The sequence below is a fragment of the Schistocerca gregaria genome, chromosome 3, assembly GCF_023897955.1.
Source record: "Schistocerca gregaria isolate iqSchGreg1 chromosome 3, iqSchGreg1.2, whole genome shotgun sequence".
Taxonomy (NCBI): domain Eukaryota; kingdom Metazoa; phylum Arthropoda; class Insecta; order Orthoptera; family Acrididae; genus Schistocerca; species Schistocerca gregaria.
This window is the reverse complement of record NC_064922.1, coordinates 182423871-182443128: the sequence shown is the minus strand read 5'-3', so window position 1 is coordinate 182443128 and position 19258 is coordinate 182423871. Positions and strand designations below refer to the sequence as shown.

At 39.8% G+C, this 19258-nt stretch overlaps 1 protein-coding gene across 1 annotated transcript in view; it reads left to right on the top strand.

The window, feature by feature from the left end:
* The first annotated feature begins 3824 nt into the window (after positions 1–3824).
* The window catches only part of LOC126356367 (alanine aminotransferase 1-like), a 70959-nt gene continuing 55525 nt past the window's right edge, over positions 3825–19258 (top strand). The window contains exon 1 of the mRNA XM_050007354.1: positions 3825–5469. Within this exon, the coding sequence (XP_049863311.1) occupies positions 5170–5469 (300 nt within the window). The 5' untranslated portion in view covers positions 3825–5169. The remainder of the gene's footprint in view (positions 5470–19258) is intronic.

Genomic DNA, 19258 nt, shown 5'->3' with positions numbered 1-19258 from the left:
CCACAAATATAATTTTAGGTAAATATGTAAGACAAGAGTAGAGGGCTAGCTTAGGATTTTTCATCAGTCTGGGACCATTGCTGGACTGGATTAATATAGAAATAGATAACACTAGATGAAGATTGGTATGGTTTGTCACAAGGTTAATAAGTGGTGAAGTGTCATTGATTCACTAATCTAAGTCCAGTGTCAAACACAAGAAGAGACTTGTGCATCGCCTTATGGTTTACTGTTAAAATTCTGAGAGCACATATTCCTAGAAGTGCCAGGCAATGTGTTAGTTGCTCCTACATACATCTCACAAAAAGATCATGAAGGTAGAATTAAAGAGATCTGAGGTCATACAGAAGTTTACGAACAATTCAAGACTGCATAACTAACAGGAAATGAATTGTAAGTTTTAAAATCTGGAACTAAGATGTTCACCAAAAGATTGATTGCAAAATGCCCACAATAAACCTGTGAAATTTTTTAAAACGACATATACGCATGTAACTATCGATTAAATTCGTGCAAAATTTTACGATTTTCATGTAAGGCAGAACCAATTCATTAGCCACTGCAGAGAAAAAAATATTATTATTACATACATGCAAGAGTTTTAATATTATGAACTTATTCTAATTTCTATTAGTTCATCCAAAATTTTATGGAAGTATAAGAACTTTTTAATCAAAGTAACGACCATCATTTAACTATCAAATAAGTTTACTTTTAGCTATATCGAACATGTATGTTACATAATATGTTCAATTATGCATGTACGAATTTTGATCTTCACACTCTCATCAAGTTCTGGTTTTGCATAGTGACCTAGCTATGTGCTCGTTTTGACAAGTTTAAAGCTCTTTTTGACTAGTTTCATAATATAGTAATATGGTATTCAAAGCATTTCCATTGTTGAAGGAATTACAACTCTTAGAACGATTTTTGTGTTAGGTAGCTTTTAATTTCCCTACAGATAACAGCATTAAATACATGAGAAGTTTAATTAATTAACACCTACATTCTTTACATTTGATACTTCCTTTTCTTCATCATTTCAAATTGATTTTTGCCTTTTAGAGCATTAGGATGACATTGGTGACAAAGATGTTTCGGTCTTTTTAAAATGGTTTGCATTTTTACTTTTGTTCGCTTGAGAAGGCCACCAGTAAACTGAACTGCTATTGGCAAGCCTCTAGTATGTGCTATTGTAAAGGCCCTGCAAGAGATAGTTTTGATAATTCAAGATTGTAGCACCAAATCTACGTGAATGTGGATGTGCAAAAAATTATTTATTTCTTTTGTACAGTTGCTTCTCAGTACTCATGAGTAGTGGTCAGAAGTTAGTTATTTTGTGGTTTTGTAGAAATTGATGTTTTTCTATTGCAGCAGCACATAATTTTAAGAGTTCACTATAATGGAAATGAATGACACAAGTCGAAAAAAGTGTTACTGTGCTTCATCGGGTTAACGAATACGAAAATGTAAGGCTGGAAAAGACAATTCTGTAAAAAAAAGACAGATATTGTACTCTTTTTGTGTCACTCGCTAAATCAACAGTGTTGGGGGAGTCAGAAGGATCTGAAGATGATACTGAGGTGTCTGTAACTAACAATGAGCAGGATCAAGATTCTCAGAAACGAAGTACATTGTTATCCACAATTAGCATGCTAATCAAAGTTTTTAGTGATTTCCCTTCACAAATTAAGTGTTTAGCAGATGACGAGCTGTTGTCATAAAAAGTTCTTACTGCAAGGGTCATTTTAAACTATAGAGGAGTTCCTGGACCACAATGAATAGTACCCATATACCTGTAACTCTCAGATATGCTCCCAGATCTTTATTTCTGATCTTTCTATTTATTAGCAAAAAAAAAAATTTTCTATAATTTGTTCTCTGTGACATTTATTTTTTCTGTAATATGTAAAAATTCTTTTTCTGTAATAGAACCTAGGCTGCCGATACTTTAATATTTAACTGATTAGCACTATTTACATAACACCATAAAAATTTGTAAAGCGGACAGTTTCCAAATCCTGTGATATATTCACAACATAGATCACTGAAAACAGTGCGATTTTTCAGAATTTTGCAGATGTCAACGCGCAAGAAAAACACTTTTTAGAAGTATCTGTAGCATCGCCTGTTCAAAGATGGGACATCCCTCAAGAGAGAAACGACAGTAAGAGTTACACTGAGGACAGACATGCTGCTCTTTGAGCCATTCGTTAAACCAACAGTGTTGGGGGAGTCAGAAGGACGTTTTAGCTGTTAGGCTGATAAGGAATAGGAAACTGTTAGATTTCGATATCTTTCCATCGAGTGAAAAAAGGCACTTCAGCAGTTTGGAAGTAGAAGAAGCTACTGGAAGACGAACGGTTGGCAATTTTTCTTCTTGTGCTGCATATTCATTGCATCTTTGTGATATTCATGCTGCGAAGAGATGCATGAATGTAACACTTCTTTTTCGGAAAATAAATTTTTTATTCTAGTCACAAATGGAGAGTATTTTTAAAAAAATGATGGATCGGCCCTTCAGCGTCTATAGGAAACGAAACTGTCTGCGTGGAGTGATGCCATGTGTACTTTTCTAAGTATTTGCCATGATTACAAAGGTTAGTTCAACTTGATTTTAACTTTGACTGCGGAGGCACATACTGAACTAAAGGACATTCAGAAGTATTTTAAATCATTTCAATGTGTCTTGATGTCTTGAGTGTGGTGCAAAGTATTAGCTGCAACAAACTTACAAAACGTTTTGCTTTAAGCAAGATGTTGAAAGTGCCAATTTTAGCGGGCTGATGGAAAATTTCTGTAAGTGGAAAATATTTGGGATATTATCAACACAGAAAGTTGAAAGTAGATAGAAAATATTGGAATATCACCTGATTGAATACACTGAGCTGTGCCACAGAGAAACAGAGAGCAAAAGAAAACGGTTTGAAACCTGCGACCAGAGGTAGTTTGAAACCAAATGATTTCAGTGTTACTCTATATACAGTTGTAGGAGACTTCAACTATAATGGATGTTGCAGCAAACAACATTATGGGCGCATTTGGTTTCTTATGGAGCTACACAAGCCTAGACGATGCTACGTTAACAGAACGTCTATAAAAGATGGCGTCTTTGCGCAGTATAGACGTTAATAAGCAGGATTTTAAAGAAGTTTTACACTTAAAATAGATTTTTGTTCTGAGATACTTGCTCCTCTGTGCCTACTTAATGATCTTCGTAGGTGCATTTGAATAGTGTCTTTATAATATAAAGGTGACATATGTGATTTTCTGCATTTTACCCGTCATTGTTGTCCAAGGAGAGGGTCATACAGCTTTTCACAGAAGTTAAGAAAGGTCTGACAGCTACAGTGAGGTAAGAACGGCTTGTTGGATTAATATGATCGGAGTAGTCAGAGTTAGTTCGCTGTTTATGTAACACTGAGATTATGAGAGTCGCTTCTAAAAAAGCTAGAAAGACAGTATAATTTTGTCACGTATCAAATTAATACAAATTGCCAGCATTGAAATTTTTTCTTAAGAACGGCGTCATTTAAAATTTGTTGCATAAAATTTTGCGATTTTATCCACAAAAAAAGTTTAAAATGAAAATTTGGTGGAGAAGCCTAAGACAGCTTACCGGGCGCCCGAAAATCCTAACGCCAGTTCTGCATAGAGGCAACAATCAGCCTGAGCAGCTAAATTTCTGCCACGATAAATCCGACAAAGAACAAATTGCATAACTTTTGTTAGAAATAACAGCATTGACTGTGAAAAACTTAAAATTACACCGGTGTTCAGCTCTTAATGGATTAATGTGGGATGAAGAAAGCAGTGGCTCTATCATACACCCTTAAGGAATGATTGGCGTAGTCCGTGTTGTAGTGAAAATTATATCCTCGACAACTGGCTGACTCGGGTCTGTGACTGTGCATATCTGTAACCTGTTATATCGGAATATTTTTCATACACGCTTATAATTCACACGACAAAGTATGCAGATCCTACGACCTTCTCCCTCACACTACAAGCTTATAATTCATACGACGAAATATTCGAATTCTATGACTTCCCTAGTGGACTAGGCACATCAAATCAATTATCGCTGACCTTAATTGTATGGAAAATAAAAAAAATAGGTGCAGGCATACAGCATTTATTCAACGTAACTCTTTTGTTCCCACCTGTGAAAACAGAAAAAAAGCTGGAGTTGTGCTATTATGTTTCTTCATAGGAGCTAAATAATGTTATTTACTCAAACGCAGCAGAAACATTCGTACGAAAATGAAATGTTATTGTAGTACTGGTTTATTGAAAAGTAAAACCGATGTCGTAGGCCAAAAGTTAGCGCATTCTTTGAATCTAAAAAAAAAAAAAAATAGGCCTGAGAGCTTCATAATCGTACAGCATGCACTCTTATTCTAAATAGTAAACAACGATAGGTTTAAAAAGTAACCTGTGTGCCCACTCCCTATCGAAGCGTAAACTCGTCTCGTGTACTCTAACGTACTTACGGCCACAAACAACAACTTGCATATGAACAGAATAAAAACATATTGCAGCAGGAAATACACTTTTTCGTACCCTTGTGTAATATGGCTAAACTCTTTTAGGATATAGTACAAACTGAAAAGACACATTGCAAAATTTTCTCATACATTTCATCCATTTCCGAAATTTCTCAACTGCCGACTTGTTCTGCTTCATAGCACACACGGAAGTCTTAAGTTTATTCTGTGATTTTATTTCAGTGGTGTTCGTAGTATAGTATTGTGCAGTGCAGGAGATGGCACATTGCCAGAAAGGTTATCAAGTGCGGACTTTGACATGTCCGGATGTGTCCTCAGACATAAAATTAAGAATTTGGTTCTCACACTGTTTTTACAGGTGTAACATCAATTACCTGTAGTATGGTTGAAGTGACATCTCGAAAAAGTATACCCGCGCATTAAGGTGATTGAAGACAGATTACAGTGCTTGCTTATCTGTATTTTGTATTTAAGTGATCCAACAGTAATCAGTAAATTTCCCAATATTTCAGACTGATTTATCTTTTGAGTGACGTGATCCCCTATACGTGCTATACATACGTTGAGGTTAGGCACGACTTCCTTTCTGCCCCATATAGTTATATTTCTCAACCTTGGAGATTGAAATTAGTGACATTGCGTTAAAATTATAAGCACAACCATGGCTGGATGCAATCTGTTACTTTCTGTGAGGTACCTTATCGCGCGCAACGTTATCCCACTAAATGAATGTGCAAACAGACCGGTCGTACTATTTAGAGATACCGGAGCAATTTCACCTCATTTTCCTCGCACCATGGCGACAGTCAACAGCTTGGGCGGCGATGATTCCAACAAGTGCGCGAAATCTAAACGATGTGTGACGCTAGAAACATTAAATCCATGTATAAAAGAAATGCAATATGCTGTTAGAGGGCCACTTGTTATTCGTGCATCGGAAATAGAAAAGGAACTGGAAAAGGTAAGTTGACAGCTCACATTTAGCTGCTTGGAGTGTACATGTATGCTGCCAGTGTTCTGTTGTTCTCTGTAATCGTCACGGATTTGTAGTATAGGCTAACTTAGCTTCAGTGTGTGGTAAATGACATATAAACGGGAAGGAAGTTACATAGGAATTATGTAAATCATTGCCCACACTGATGTGGGCGTGCCGAAAATGTTACTCCATGTTTAAAGTTATGAGAGGAAGTTTTGCGGAGATACTTATATGGGATACGAAGTTTCTATTGTAACTTGAAATTCGTAGTTTTCTGTAATCATTGAGTATTGTCAAATGATAGGTACACCATCGAAGATTGTTTATGTACACAGATGAAATAAGGCAGGTTAAACGTCACCACCATGTTAATACAAATGTGATGAAGAGAAGGAAAAATCGCATAGATTTATAGTGTAGTTTTTTTTTTGCTTTCGTAAAATATACTTTTGATAGATTGTGACGACAAGCTGTGGGATTCATGTTGCGATATTTCTTGTGCTGTAGTCGATTTTTGTTTTGAAACTAACAAATTAAAGAACAAAAGAGGAAGGAGATTGTCAGTTCCTGATTTAAAGAAACGTTCCAGAATTTGCTTGAAATGGTCAGTGGAACTAATCAAAGCTTAGATTGAGAAGGCCAGGTGGGGAATTAAACACCACTACTGATAAACATAGCTACTCAGGATTTAGCACAATTAGAGGTTGCACTATTTTACATAAAAATTGCTTAAGATTGTTATGCTTGAAATGGTTAAGTCAAGATTTCCGTTTTCTATAGCCTGCAACATTTGAGTCACAGCTAAGGCTGGTCAACAATGCATGACTAGAGTTATTAGTAAGAGGACTGATAATGCAGACTCTGCCCTGATCAGGATTCTCTGCCACACCAAAACATCACTATGAACCTAAGTATACCAGTTACAGTGTGATATTGGACCTATGAAATCTTGGTTCTGGTGACAGACAGATTTGTAGCATAGCCCGTGGTCTAGGTCAGGTTGAATAGTCATAATTGGAGTTGATAAAGCCAATGAATGAATGAATGAATGAATGAATGAATGAATGTGAGTGCCAAATATAGTTTCTGATAATGCATTGACCAGTAAACATTACTTATTGGTGCCCCTGCCCCCCCCCCCCCCCTTTGCATTTGTGAGTGTGGCACAGATGTAAGCATTAGGCTCTGCTATAAATCAGTTTGTTACCACAACCAGATTGTCACAGTCCAAGCTAACCTAGACCTCAGGCCATGCTACAGATAAGTCTGGCACCACAACCAAAATTTTGGGAGGGGACAGGAATGGGGGAAGGGGGAATCCAATATGTAACAATATAGTTATGATATGGGTTATATAGCCCATTGACCTGATATTTACATAAACATCATATGTAAATGTTAGCACATTTAATGGACTTTTAAATCATAAAAAACAAATTCTAAAGTGAATTCAGAAAATTATGTTAGATGATGGACAAATCTCTAGAGTAGCTATTTTTTAGCATACTATGTACATACATCGTTCATTCATGATAAAAGATGCGAGAGGGATCCACTACATAACTTTTATCCAAATTCATGAAAGGGGTAGATTGCTACTCATCATGTAGTGGAGATGTTTGAGTTGCAGATAGATACAACAAAAAGACTGTAAAATAAGTAAGCACTTGGCAAAAAATCTATTTCGGCTGAAAGCTTACCTGTTTGACAGTCTTTCTGTTGTGCAGATAGTTGCAGATAGATACAACAAAAAGACTGTAAAATAAGTAAGCACTTGGCAAAAAATCTATTTCGGCTGAAAGCTTACCTGTTTGACAGTCTTTCTGTTGTGCCTATCTCCAACTCAGTATTTGTGCTATAAGGTAAGTAACAATCTATCCTTTGTCATTATTCCATCATGGATTTTCCATAGTTTGATTTTTATCCAAATTTCTTAAAAATTTTTGTCAAGATACTGGTATACTACCTCTTGTTTTGTACTTTCCATCTGCATAATTTACAAATCCCATCTGTAATATTGTGTAACATCTTAAATGAACATTTTTATTCTAACTCTTAACATTGCCATTAGATTTCTCCTTTCATTCTCTCACACCTAGTGTTCCATAAATCCTTATATGAAGTTTGTGTGTTTCATGCTGAACTTATGAGCATAACTTCTTATTTGGGAAGAACCACAAAAGATTTATCTAAGAGTAATATTACCTGAAAACAGAAATATCTTACTTGTTCATCCAATCTTCAATAGTCGTTATGACCGATTTCATTTTTGTGCCTGAAATAAACTGTGAATGATTTGAAAGTTTCCATTTCTCCAGCACATTATAGTCTTTGACAAGAGATTTCAAGTAAAAATTAAAAATTATTGTTGTCTGTGTTAAAATTGTTGTCTTGTCCTGCAAAGAGGACATTCATGTGTCTCGTTTGTCTGCAGCTTTGATAATAGTTTGTCATTGAAATCTTGATTTATACTGTGGCATTTATTTACTTTTATTTAGGTTTGTGTATTTATTTTTTTGTGTATTTATCCATTCATTCATAAATAACATGAACTGTATGAATGTTGTCAAGCCAAATGCATGTAATGTAGAAAGTTAGATACATAGCAACATGCATTGTTGGTTTTACTTGTGCAGCATGTTTCCCTATTCTGTTAAATAAATGTATCGCAGAACACTGTAATTATAGCAACTAATCTTTAGCATTGTTATCAGTGTAATTTATATTTTGTTTCAGGTAATACATGATAGTATCAAAAAGCTTTTCTGATGGATAAGTTTTTAGGATATGCCTGAAGGCATGTATTTTAAAAATAGTCTTTCATCCCCTGTGGAACTTTGTTCTGTAATTTTATACAGCACTTTTTTCCATTGAGATGTATGGTAAGTCGTGGCTGGATCATTTTGGTTCCATGTCCATGTAGAGATCTTTCTGTTGGGTATTCATCAATGTCTTTCTGTATGTAAACCGGTACTAGTAAAATATATTTATGGAAAAACTGTCAGTATTACCATAGACTCGATCAATGAGAGCAGGCAGTTCTCCTGCCACTACATGTTGTTATCAGTATACGCCTTTTTGCCTTTAAAGATTGTTTGTATATTATATTTACTTGTTCCCTAGACATTTGTGTCAAAACTAATTATGGACGGACATAAACAAACTATGTTGTTCTACTCCATGAGCTGCTACACACTGAAGTCATTATTTGAAGTGCATAGCATGGTAAAACTATTCACTATCAAAGACAGTAAGGTGCTTAGTCCTCATCGTCTGTAAATCACCATTTATCCCTGGAAGTTTCATTCTAGATAAACATTCTGCAATTTCATCTTTATCTTGCAGAATGTCGTTACTGAGTGACTGCCTGCCTATATGAAAACTAATACTGTTGTTTTTTTCCTTCTTTTTTTTTCCGGGAAGACTTAATTTTGTTCTTTTCTATTCGCCTGGAAACATCTAAAAGTTTTTCTTCAGCTTTATCCCTCATTATACTTGGTGATCTGTTATTGACTAGATTGCTATTGTCAGCGACAGGCAGAACCATTCCATTGTGTTTGATTCTGCGGGCAAAACCATAAATATATTTTAAGAACAGTGTTGGGCCCAGCACGTTTCCTTGAGGGATTCTGCCCCATCATTCGCAAACCAGCTTTGGAATGGTTTACATTCAAAATCATTTGTTCGTCATTATCTATTTATGCTTTAAGGCATTATACACTTCATTTTTTTAGGACTTAGATTTTTTTTTGTCTGCAACTTGAACAAAATTGTTTGCTATGTGTGTTTGTCAATAAACTAATTTTCCCAGCAAGAAACAGTTCAGTACCCTCGTACTAAGGAAAACTTTAGCATATGGTCTGACTTATCTAATGTCTTTCACAGTGACAGCTTCTCCTAGGGAATGTAGGTTTCGTTTGCCTTGTGCAGATTATCTTACATGGGATTTGTTGTTAATTTATTTATTCATTCCTCCAAGTTACATTTCACTGTGACAGGATTTGTTGTATAATACAACAAAAATAAAAGGCTGCCCACTGGGGTGACTGTGTGAACATATGTCTCCTTGTCCTCCCTTTACACAATGCTTGCAAAAGCATTAAATTGTGCTCACACATTGTAATGTGATGAAATGTTGTTACTGCACTTTTGTTATTAAATAAGCTTTAATTTTGTAGTACACATTACTTACGAAATATGTTTCAACTGCATTTTAAATAGATATGTTTTAGTAATCTTTTTTCTCCCCTTGGACAAATGATTATGCACTTGAGTTTTTTATGTTTTATTTTTTCCCCTTGGTAAATGTTAATCCAGACTGGCTTTTGTTCTATAATTAGCTATAGAACTATCAGTAAAATAATGACTAGTGACTGCTTTCTCTAAGCACGGAACACAAACTCTACTCAATGACAATAAATAACTGAATAAATAACCACATGGCAAATATTACTGAAGCTGTAATTTGTGAACAACAAAATGGATTCACCTCAGGTTGTTCATACACTGTGTATTTTTTTTACTGGGAACATTATAGAAAAATAAAGAGAATTTAATATATAGAGACCCGTATGACCTTTTTCAACCTTGAGCAGGGTTTTGACCATGTGAGCTGTGATAGCCCTGCAAGATTGTCTGAATGTTGATATTATTATCTCCTAATAGAGATAATGAAAAGTCTTCACAAAAGTACACAATTGTAATAAATAAAAGTGGGAATCAAGTGGAAGAAATAATTATTAACAAAGTTATATGACAAAGATTTCGACGGTAGTATTGGCTGGATAGGAAGAGAGATATTGGAAGACTTCAGAAAAGATAAAAATGCTTTTCTTTGCAACTTGGGAACAGGTAGTAGCCTGATCCTTGAAACGAAAGTCGTGCTGACTTAACTAATAGTTTTTCATGGTACGCACAACAGATTGACAGATGTACTGACATTGCACAGGAAGGATACCCAGAATATTAAACAGCTCCTTGCGTGAACCCTGTCTATTTTTAGCTGTCATTCTTGTGCCTCTTTTCAGTATTCTTATTTTGTCCTTTGATCCCCAGAAAAGAATCCCATAGTTCAGAAAGGAGCGAACGTACGAATAATATGTACACACACACACACACACACACACACACACACACACACACACACACCAGGGAGCTCACTGCTCCTTGGTGAGTAAATGCTTGGCGACCACCGGCCCCCAGCCCTTCACAGCACTGCTTCTCTTTCAGTGCTGCTTGTCTCCTCTGCTTCTGTCCTTTTCCTCTCTCTTGGGAAGATGTCTCCTGCCTCCATGGGCTCTTTAGTTCATTGGAGTTGGTTTACTTCAGTGCGCTGCCCTTTTTCCCGTGTAGCTCTTTCCTTGCGCTGCCCTTTTTCCCGTGTAGCTCTTTCCCTGCGCTGCCCTTTTTCCCGTGTAGCTCTTTCCCTGCGCTGCCCTTTTTCCCGTGTAGCTCTTTCCCTGCGCTGCCCTTTTTCCCGTGTAGCTCTTTCCCTGCGCTGCCCTTTTTCCCGTGTAGCTCTTTCCCTGCGCTGCCCTTTTTCCCGTGTAGCTCTTTCCCTGCGCTGCCCTTTTTCCCGTGTAGCTCTTTCCCTGCGCTGCCCTTTTTCCCGTGTAGCTCTTTCCCTGCGCTGCCCTTTCTCCCGTGTAGCTCTTTCCCTGCGCTGCCCTTTTTCCCGTGTAGCTCTTTCCCTGCGCTGCCCTTTTTCCCGTGTAGCTCTTTCCCTGCGCTGCCCTTTTTCCCGTGTAGCTCTTTCCCTGCGCTGCCCTTTTTCCCGTGTAGCTCTTTCCCTGCGCTGCCCTTTTTCCCGTGTAGCTCTTTCCCTGCGCTGCCCTTTTTCCCGTGTAGCTCTTTCCCTGCGCTGCCCTTTTTCCCGTGTAGCTCTTTCCCTGCGCTGCCCTTTTTCCCGTGTAGCTCTTTCCCTGCGCTGCCCTTTCTCCCGTGTAGCTCTTTCCCTGCGCTGCCCTTTTTCCCGTGTAGCTCTTTCCCTGCGCTGCCCTTTTTCCCGTGTAGCTCTTTCCCTGCGCTGCCCTTTCTCCCGTGTCACTCTTTCCCTGCGCTGCCCTTTCTCCCGTGTTGCTTCTTCGTTGCACTGCTCTTTCCTCGTTTTATTCTTTCCCCATTTTTTCGTTTCCTGTTATATTTTCCTTGTTCTGCTCTCTTTTTCCTCTGCTGTGGCGTTTGAGACCATCCTTTCTTGCTTCCTTTCCTTCTTATCTTTTCTTCTCCTCCCTGTGTGTGCCTGACAGCCACTCACACGTTTAACACGGCTTGGCATGTAGGGCCTGCACGTACTCCCTGATACAGGCCAGGCCCAGGGACAGGTGATTGTCTGAGCTGTTACCTTCCTCCTCTGCTGATTGGTCCCTCTGTCTGTCATTCGGAATGTGTGACCTAAGGTGTGGACAATCACGTGAGGCAGGGGCCTCCCCTATGGAGGGCCCCTGCTGGAAGGAGTGCGCCATCGGAGACGCTGGCAATCACGGGGGACTTCTTCCCGATGACTGATTTTCCTTCTCTTTCTCAGGGTGTTTCCCATTAAAGAAAGTGGTATGAGGCTCCTGTGTCAATGTCTCTATCTGTTGCGCCTCGATATCTTGTAGTCTCACGTTTAGACAAAAACAAGACTTTTGCTTCTGTAATCGCCTTTGTTATACAAAAAGGCGTAGATGGCATCACCGTCCCTGTGAAGTCAATGTGTCATCTCCGCAATGGAATGCTTCTTTCTGAAATTGATAGTGCTCTCCAGACCCAGAAACTGCTAAGGCCCAAACCCTCCACAAGCTCCCTATTAAAGTGGAGGCTCACAGGACACTTAACTCGTCCTGCAATGTTGTCTACACCTTGATAGCTTGACGGAGGATGAAATAACTAATTATTAATCGGATCAGGGCGTTACTGCTGTTCATCGAGCTGTGAAGAAGGAAGCTCCCGATTTGGTGCCCACTCGCACATTATTCCTGACTGTCAATCAGTTAACACTTCGTACCAAAATAAAGGCAGGCCATGAAGTCATCTCTGTGCGCCCTTACATTCCCAATTAGTTGAGGTGTTATAAATGCCACCAGTTCAATCATACCAGCATGTCATGTAAAAACGCAGCCAAATGTCACTTTTAGCAGGGATGCACACGAGGTCGCCTGTTCACTTCCTTCCCCCTGCTGCATTAATTGTCATGGAGAACATGGTGCTTCTTCTCATTCTTGTCCCGTCTATCAAGATGAGTGGGCTGTTCAGGGGATTCGGGTGAAGGAGAAGGTGTCTTTTCCTTTTGCCGAGCCATAAACCGAATGTCCCTTTTTCTGCAAGCTACAGCACTGTGTTAGCCTCTTCCTGTCGCAAGAAAACCATGGCTACACAAACTCGTGACTTAGTTCAGTTCAATAGTGGCAAAGTCTCCTCGCCTTCAAGCTGACACTCCGTCTCCCGCTACCCGGGCAGTAGATTCTGATAACACGTACTTCGCCCTCACCAGCGAAGGCAGTTGCAATGCAGCCAGCGAACCATCAATTCAAAAAGGATTATTCCCAGGAAGATTTCTTGTGTACCTAGAGTTCGCAGCTGTCTGGCTCTTCTGTCAGTTGCCAAAAGCCAAAACAATCATCCAAAGGCAAACAGTCTTCTCCCTCTCCGACTCATTGGTCCTTCTAAACTGATGAATACTGGGGAAGCTCCGTTGATACCACTGAGTTGATGGACGAAGATACTCCACCTGTGGATTCCAGTGGCCATCCTGTCTCGACAGCTCACCCTAAGCGGCTGTCGAAGTGAGTTTCTTCTTCATTCTCCTGTGTTCCTAAATTTTATGGCCCTTTTACAATGGAATATCTGTTTCCTTCGGTCTTAACAGGGCGGACCTCCAGCTGCTCCTGCGATCACAACGTCTGCTTGTGGTCTGTCTCCAAGAAACCAAGCTGCGTCCGCAAGACCAATTTGGGGTGGCCTGCACCAGCTTTCTGGGACTACCGTCCACTCCCCAATCCCTGGTCTGACTGTGGCAGGAAAAGCCATAGTCGACCCTGTCGAGGTTTCCAATGCTTTGGGCCAGTACGTTACGGTGGTTTCTAGCTTCACCCACTACCCTCCTTCCTGGGAAACAGGCGGAGGAGGCTTGTGCAATCTCTTTTCTCTCTTTGAATTAAGAATGCTACAATACTCCTTTTACTATGAGGGAGCTCAAACGTGCTCTCTCCCAATCCAGGTCTTCTGCTCCTGGGCCTGACACAATCCACGTCCTCATGCTGCAGAATCTTCCTCCTGTGGGAAAACGCTTTCTCCTTGATACCTACAACCGTATTTGGACTGACTGTGTATTTCCCACACTTTGGCGTGAAGCTGTTATTGTTCCCCAACCTAAGCCTAGTAAAGATAAATCTCTTCCTTTCAGCTGTCGTCCAATTTCCCTTACCAGCAGCATTTGTAAGGTGATGGAACGCATGATCAATGGTCGATATAATGCTCAGTGTGGGTTCCGAAAGCACCACTCGGCGGTTGATCATCTCGTCACCCTGTTGACATTCATCATGGATAATTTTCTGCAGAAGTGACAAACAGTGCCAGTTTCCTTTGATTTGGAGAAAGCCTATGATACCTGTTGGCAGACAGGCATTCTACGTCTTCGCGGTCATCTTCCCACTTTCATCTGGGAATTTTTTACAGACAGAGTTTTCCAGGTATGTGTGGGTTCCTCCTTATCCCACACCTTTTCACAGGAGAATGGGGTGCCTCAGGGCTCCGTACTGAGTGTCATCCTGTTCGTCATAGCTAGAGGTCTGCGCGGATGCGGATATCTGCAGTATTTGGTACTTGGCGGATAAAATCGTGACTGGCGCAGATATCCGCGGGTCATATGCGGATAATGAGCAAGGCATCTGCCCAGTACATATGTTGCAATGTTAGTTCAAAACTTCAAGTCTGTTGACATTCTTGGAATCTTGCAGGGCCCGGATAGAGTGAATGTCTGTTATCCTCAGCCCCTGGCTACGACCGACGTAGCTGTATGCAAGAGACCTGCACCTAATCCGTTTTCGCGACTGTGTCTTTCGTGTGGCCTGTGAAGTGCTCTCTGGGTGGCAAACCTGCCCATTGTCTACCAGACAGGTGCCCGTTGCAATTTTCCGCTGCCTTCAGTTAGCGCTTTGTAGTGACAGAGTGACAACGTGCATCGTAGCAAATATCAGTGAGAGTTATTTCTTCAGATGAACACCATATCGATGGATACAATCTCGTGTAAGGTAAAAAAAAGGTGATTTTACATTAGTGAAGAAAAACAAACTGAAATCGCCAATTTGGAAAAAATTCGCATACGTATTTGATGGCAATGAATAGATAAGAGATATAGTGGCTTGTTTTGCATATAAAAAAGTATATTCCTACACTGGACACAAAAGTGGAACTTCAAATTTGCTAAAACATTCATGTGAGGCTCGACAAAGTAGCATAATTACTTACTTAAATACCAAGAGAGACGTGAAAGTTCCTGAAGTTCCGCGAAATTTGAAGACAGCCGCAACAGAAAAACTTATCAGTCTTGTCAGCAAATACATTTTACCATTCGAAGTTGCGTGTGGATCTGGGTTTCTCGAGACGGCACAGTTTTTATTGATGTGTGGGCGAAGTATGGTGCAGTGAGTACTAAGGAACTGCTACCTCATCCTACCTCTCCTAATTTCTATAACTACTGATTTTGTTGTCACTCTTCGGAAGAAGAGTTATTTCTTCCAGACAACGTCAATTATTGCTGGCAATTTAACTTTTTCACAGTTGCGCCAGCGTTTTGCAGTGTAGGCCTAATACTGTAAATATTTTCAACTGGAAATGACGAGGACTGAACGCATAAGCTTCAATATAATCATCAGCTGACATGAATGGCTTCAAAATTTGACACATTCAAGCAGTGAGTACAAAAAACTGTCTGTAAATGATGCAATGTGCTAGTAACAGTTTAAAACCGTCGTCATTTTCAGCTGCCTTGGCACAAGAGCAGCAAAATATAATTGTTTCCATACACGTATTTTCATAATTTAATACTATTACATTGAATTTTATTTTTTTAATTAGCGTTTCCAATCTCACGAGATCCGAACCGCTACTGTGTGTGCTCCGGAGCGCCAATGCTTTCCTGTTCGGAATGGTCTGCTTTAGAGTTGGTATAGAGCATTTCCTGTGATTTAAGAAGTCAAAAGTAGTTAAGTTGTCGCAGAAATGGCACCCTAACAATAACTATGTCATTACATACCATAATTTTAAGTACTACTGTCTATTACTATTAATTACTCATTCAAAAGTTAAATATATGCGGATGTGCATAAGGATCTTGCGGATGCGGATTAATTGATGCGGTTGCGGATTAGGACCTTGCGGATGCGGATTGCACTTTTCTTATCCGCACAGACCTCTAGTCATAGCCATCAACCCCATTATGGACTGCCTTCCAGCTGCCATTTCTGGCTCTCATTTCGTTGACGACTTTGCTATTTATTGCAGCTTGTCTCTTGCAATGCTGTCCTCAGTGTTGTCTGGACCATCTCTACTCGTGGAGTGTCACTAATGGTTTCCACTTTTCTGCTACCAAATCTGTTTGCGTCAACTTCTGGCGATGTTTTATAGGAAACTCAGTTGGTCTCCCCATGTGTCCTACCTGGCTGCATGCTGCACCCGGTCCCTGGGGAGCTGACCGGACTGTCCTCTGCTCTATTGATTTCTTGTCCACTCTCTGCACCCAGCTGTCCTTCCTGTAGCCAGCAATTAACAGTCAAACATTTCTGATCCTCTGCCCCTATTTAAGCCACTTACATCTCAGGATCAGGCTGCTGCCCGTTTAGCCGGTCATTTTAGCAGATGAGGTGCGAGCTGTGGCTCGCGTTTTAAGTTTTTTTTAAATGGCAGTAATATGACACAACAGATTTGATTTCTACCTGGTGACTCCGGTGTCTTGTCAACGTCTTTTAGATACTCTCCTGTAACATCTTGATGTTTTAGATTTGTTTTTTCTTCCTTTTTGTGTTGGACGGTTTTTTTACCCTTGTGGTCCCAGCATTCTATGGTCCTATACTGGGCGCTTATGACCTTAGATGTTTTGTGCCCTAAAACCCCAACACACACACACACACACACACACACACACACACACACACACACACACACACACACACACACAATTGCTGCACCACCTGAACCTTTTACTGGTACCTCTGTGAAATAGACTGCAAAACTTAATGTACGATTGGCCATGGGCTGGCAAGTCTTGTGACACTGCATGACCACTTGAACTACCTGGGGTATTGGGGTATGTGCTGCATGGTTAATTACATCAGTGAGTAACTCCATTTTAATTGTTCCATTGCTAGTCTTCCCTTTCTTTTTCTGCTGATGAATAGAGAGGAGATAATTGACTGCTTGTATCCCTTGGTAGGAGCCCTAGTCTTCCTTATTTTGTCCATACCAGAGAGAAACAGTTGAGCATTACTGCTGGTTGGGTGGTCTCCTTGAAAAATTTGTTCACTAAACTTAATACCAAGTTTTTTGAAATTGTTGCCTTATGATACCTAGGAATTATTGTGTGGCTCATCAAGCAGTTATACGCATATGAATTGAAGCAAAAAAATCATGCTTCTGAATTGCCTCGAGATCATTGTTTAATCTAATTTGGTGGGTATCACACACTTGAGTAGTAATCGAGAATGTCACGTGTTTTCTGTAATCAGTCACTTTTGCAGGTGTGCTACACGTTCTCAGAAGTATCCTAATGAACTGTAGTTGGTCATTTCTCTTTGCTACAGCTGACCATAGCTTCTAATTCCATTTCATGTCATTTTGCAATGTTACATGTAGATATTTCATTAATGTGACTGAGACAAGCATCTTGCTATTAACATTACAGGAATGTTTCTACCACCCGTCCACTTTAATAAAGAATCACTCACCTCTAAAGTGAGCTGCCATTATTGTCCTGTTAGCAATCCCATAAATAACCTGTTTTCCTGTGGTCACTTCACGATGACACTTTCCCGTGGACAGTGAAGTAATCAACATACAACCTTATTACCATCCATCCTATCCATGAGATTGTTAATGTTCACAGTTTACTGGAGCAATCGTATCACGCGTATATAGAGCAATTCTAATGTTACTATCATCTATGAACACTCGCCATCCGGAACAGTGTACTGGGCTTTACTACCCAAAAAGTGTACATACTGTAACATTCATACAATATAGAAATCTGATGGCATATTGTTACAAAATTCACAAAGTAAGGAAGAAAGTAGCTGCTGACAAAACTACTAGAACATTTGAACAAATAGTTGCTGTATGTCTCCATATTATTATAATATATAATTGTTATGTGATTATATGATTTAACAGATAGCACTAAATCTCCTGTGCTACCAGAAGATATTTTCTATTGAAGGTGATGTTGATTTCTACTTACTGACTGTTACACACAACTGAATGTGTGTGTGTTGCATCTGATGGCCGAAAATTAACCGAGACAAACCAGCAGTTGGCACTTAGAGGTGTTGTTATATGGCTCTCTGTATTTGCACAGAGCAGCATTGCCCATCAGCATTTCTGAAATACAATCTGCTACCCTCAAGCATTAAAATTCCTGTGTATGTGCTGGTTAATTAGTTAACAAAATATTCCTCCAGCCATCATCACTGATGACATTGCTTGCAAATCCCCAACAGTGATGTGACATCGTATTCTTTCTTCTGTGTGGAATTAAAGGCATTCACCATCTGATTTTAGTCAGTCATTTGTTGATACGTGCCGTGTGGATGTTGTAGAGATGTACACTGTTGTCCAAAATTAAAGCAACAAACCTAAATTTCGCAAGATTGCTGATGTTTTACCACAAAATAGTATAATCAGGTGATAGTAAAGCGTAAACAATATAAAGAATGCAGAACCTAAATAACTGCAACATGTGTAACAGTAGACAAAAATGTTCTCATTTTTCCCAACATAGCAGAGTTACATACACATTCTGACAACTGATGAATGCGTTCAGTATGGAGTGACAACCTCTGGCAGAAATACAGGCTTAACAAATGATGGAGCCTGCTCTGAATCATGTCATCAATCATATGCTGAGGCAATAACATCCATTCTTCTTGCAGAGCTGCTAAGTCTTAGAGAGAGGTTGGTGGATGCTGACGTGATGCAACCCATGTCCCTAGTGCATCCTAGATGTGCTCTGTAAGATTCAGACTGGGAGGGTGAGCAAGCCACACTGTGTGGTACATCATCCATTTCAAAGAAAACATCAACCACGCGTGCTCAATGAACTCAAGCATTATCATCCAGCACTACAAAGTCTGGGACCTCAGCACCTCGCAACAACTGCACTCAAGGTCCCAAGATCTTGTCATGATATCTGACAGCAGTTAAACCTTGCCTGTTTAACCACACAATTTCATGAAGAGGTGTTAGTGGTCAACATAATCCATGCTCACACCATTAAGTTTCATCCTTAATATCACTCTCTTTCCACAACAGTTTAGTCCCAGAATGGTGTTCCACATTCCATCCAGATGCGAATACACTGAGAATCACTGTCCAGACTAAATCAGAACTTAATCTGTGACCGTCCAGGTAGGCTGTGAAAAAACATCAGAGGTACACACATGGCAGGTCTCCAACAATAAAGGCCACTCTGCCGAAGCCTTCCATACTCCATTTTCCTTGGTACAGCATGTCCCGTGGATGCAGCGAGGTCAGATGCTAGTTGCTGTGCAGTATGAAGGCGGTACTATCATGCCCTTACAGC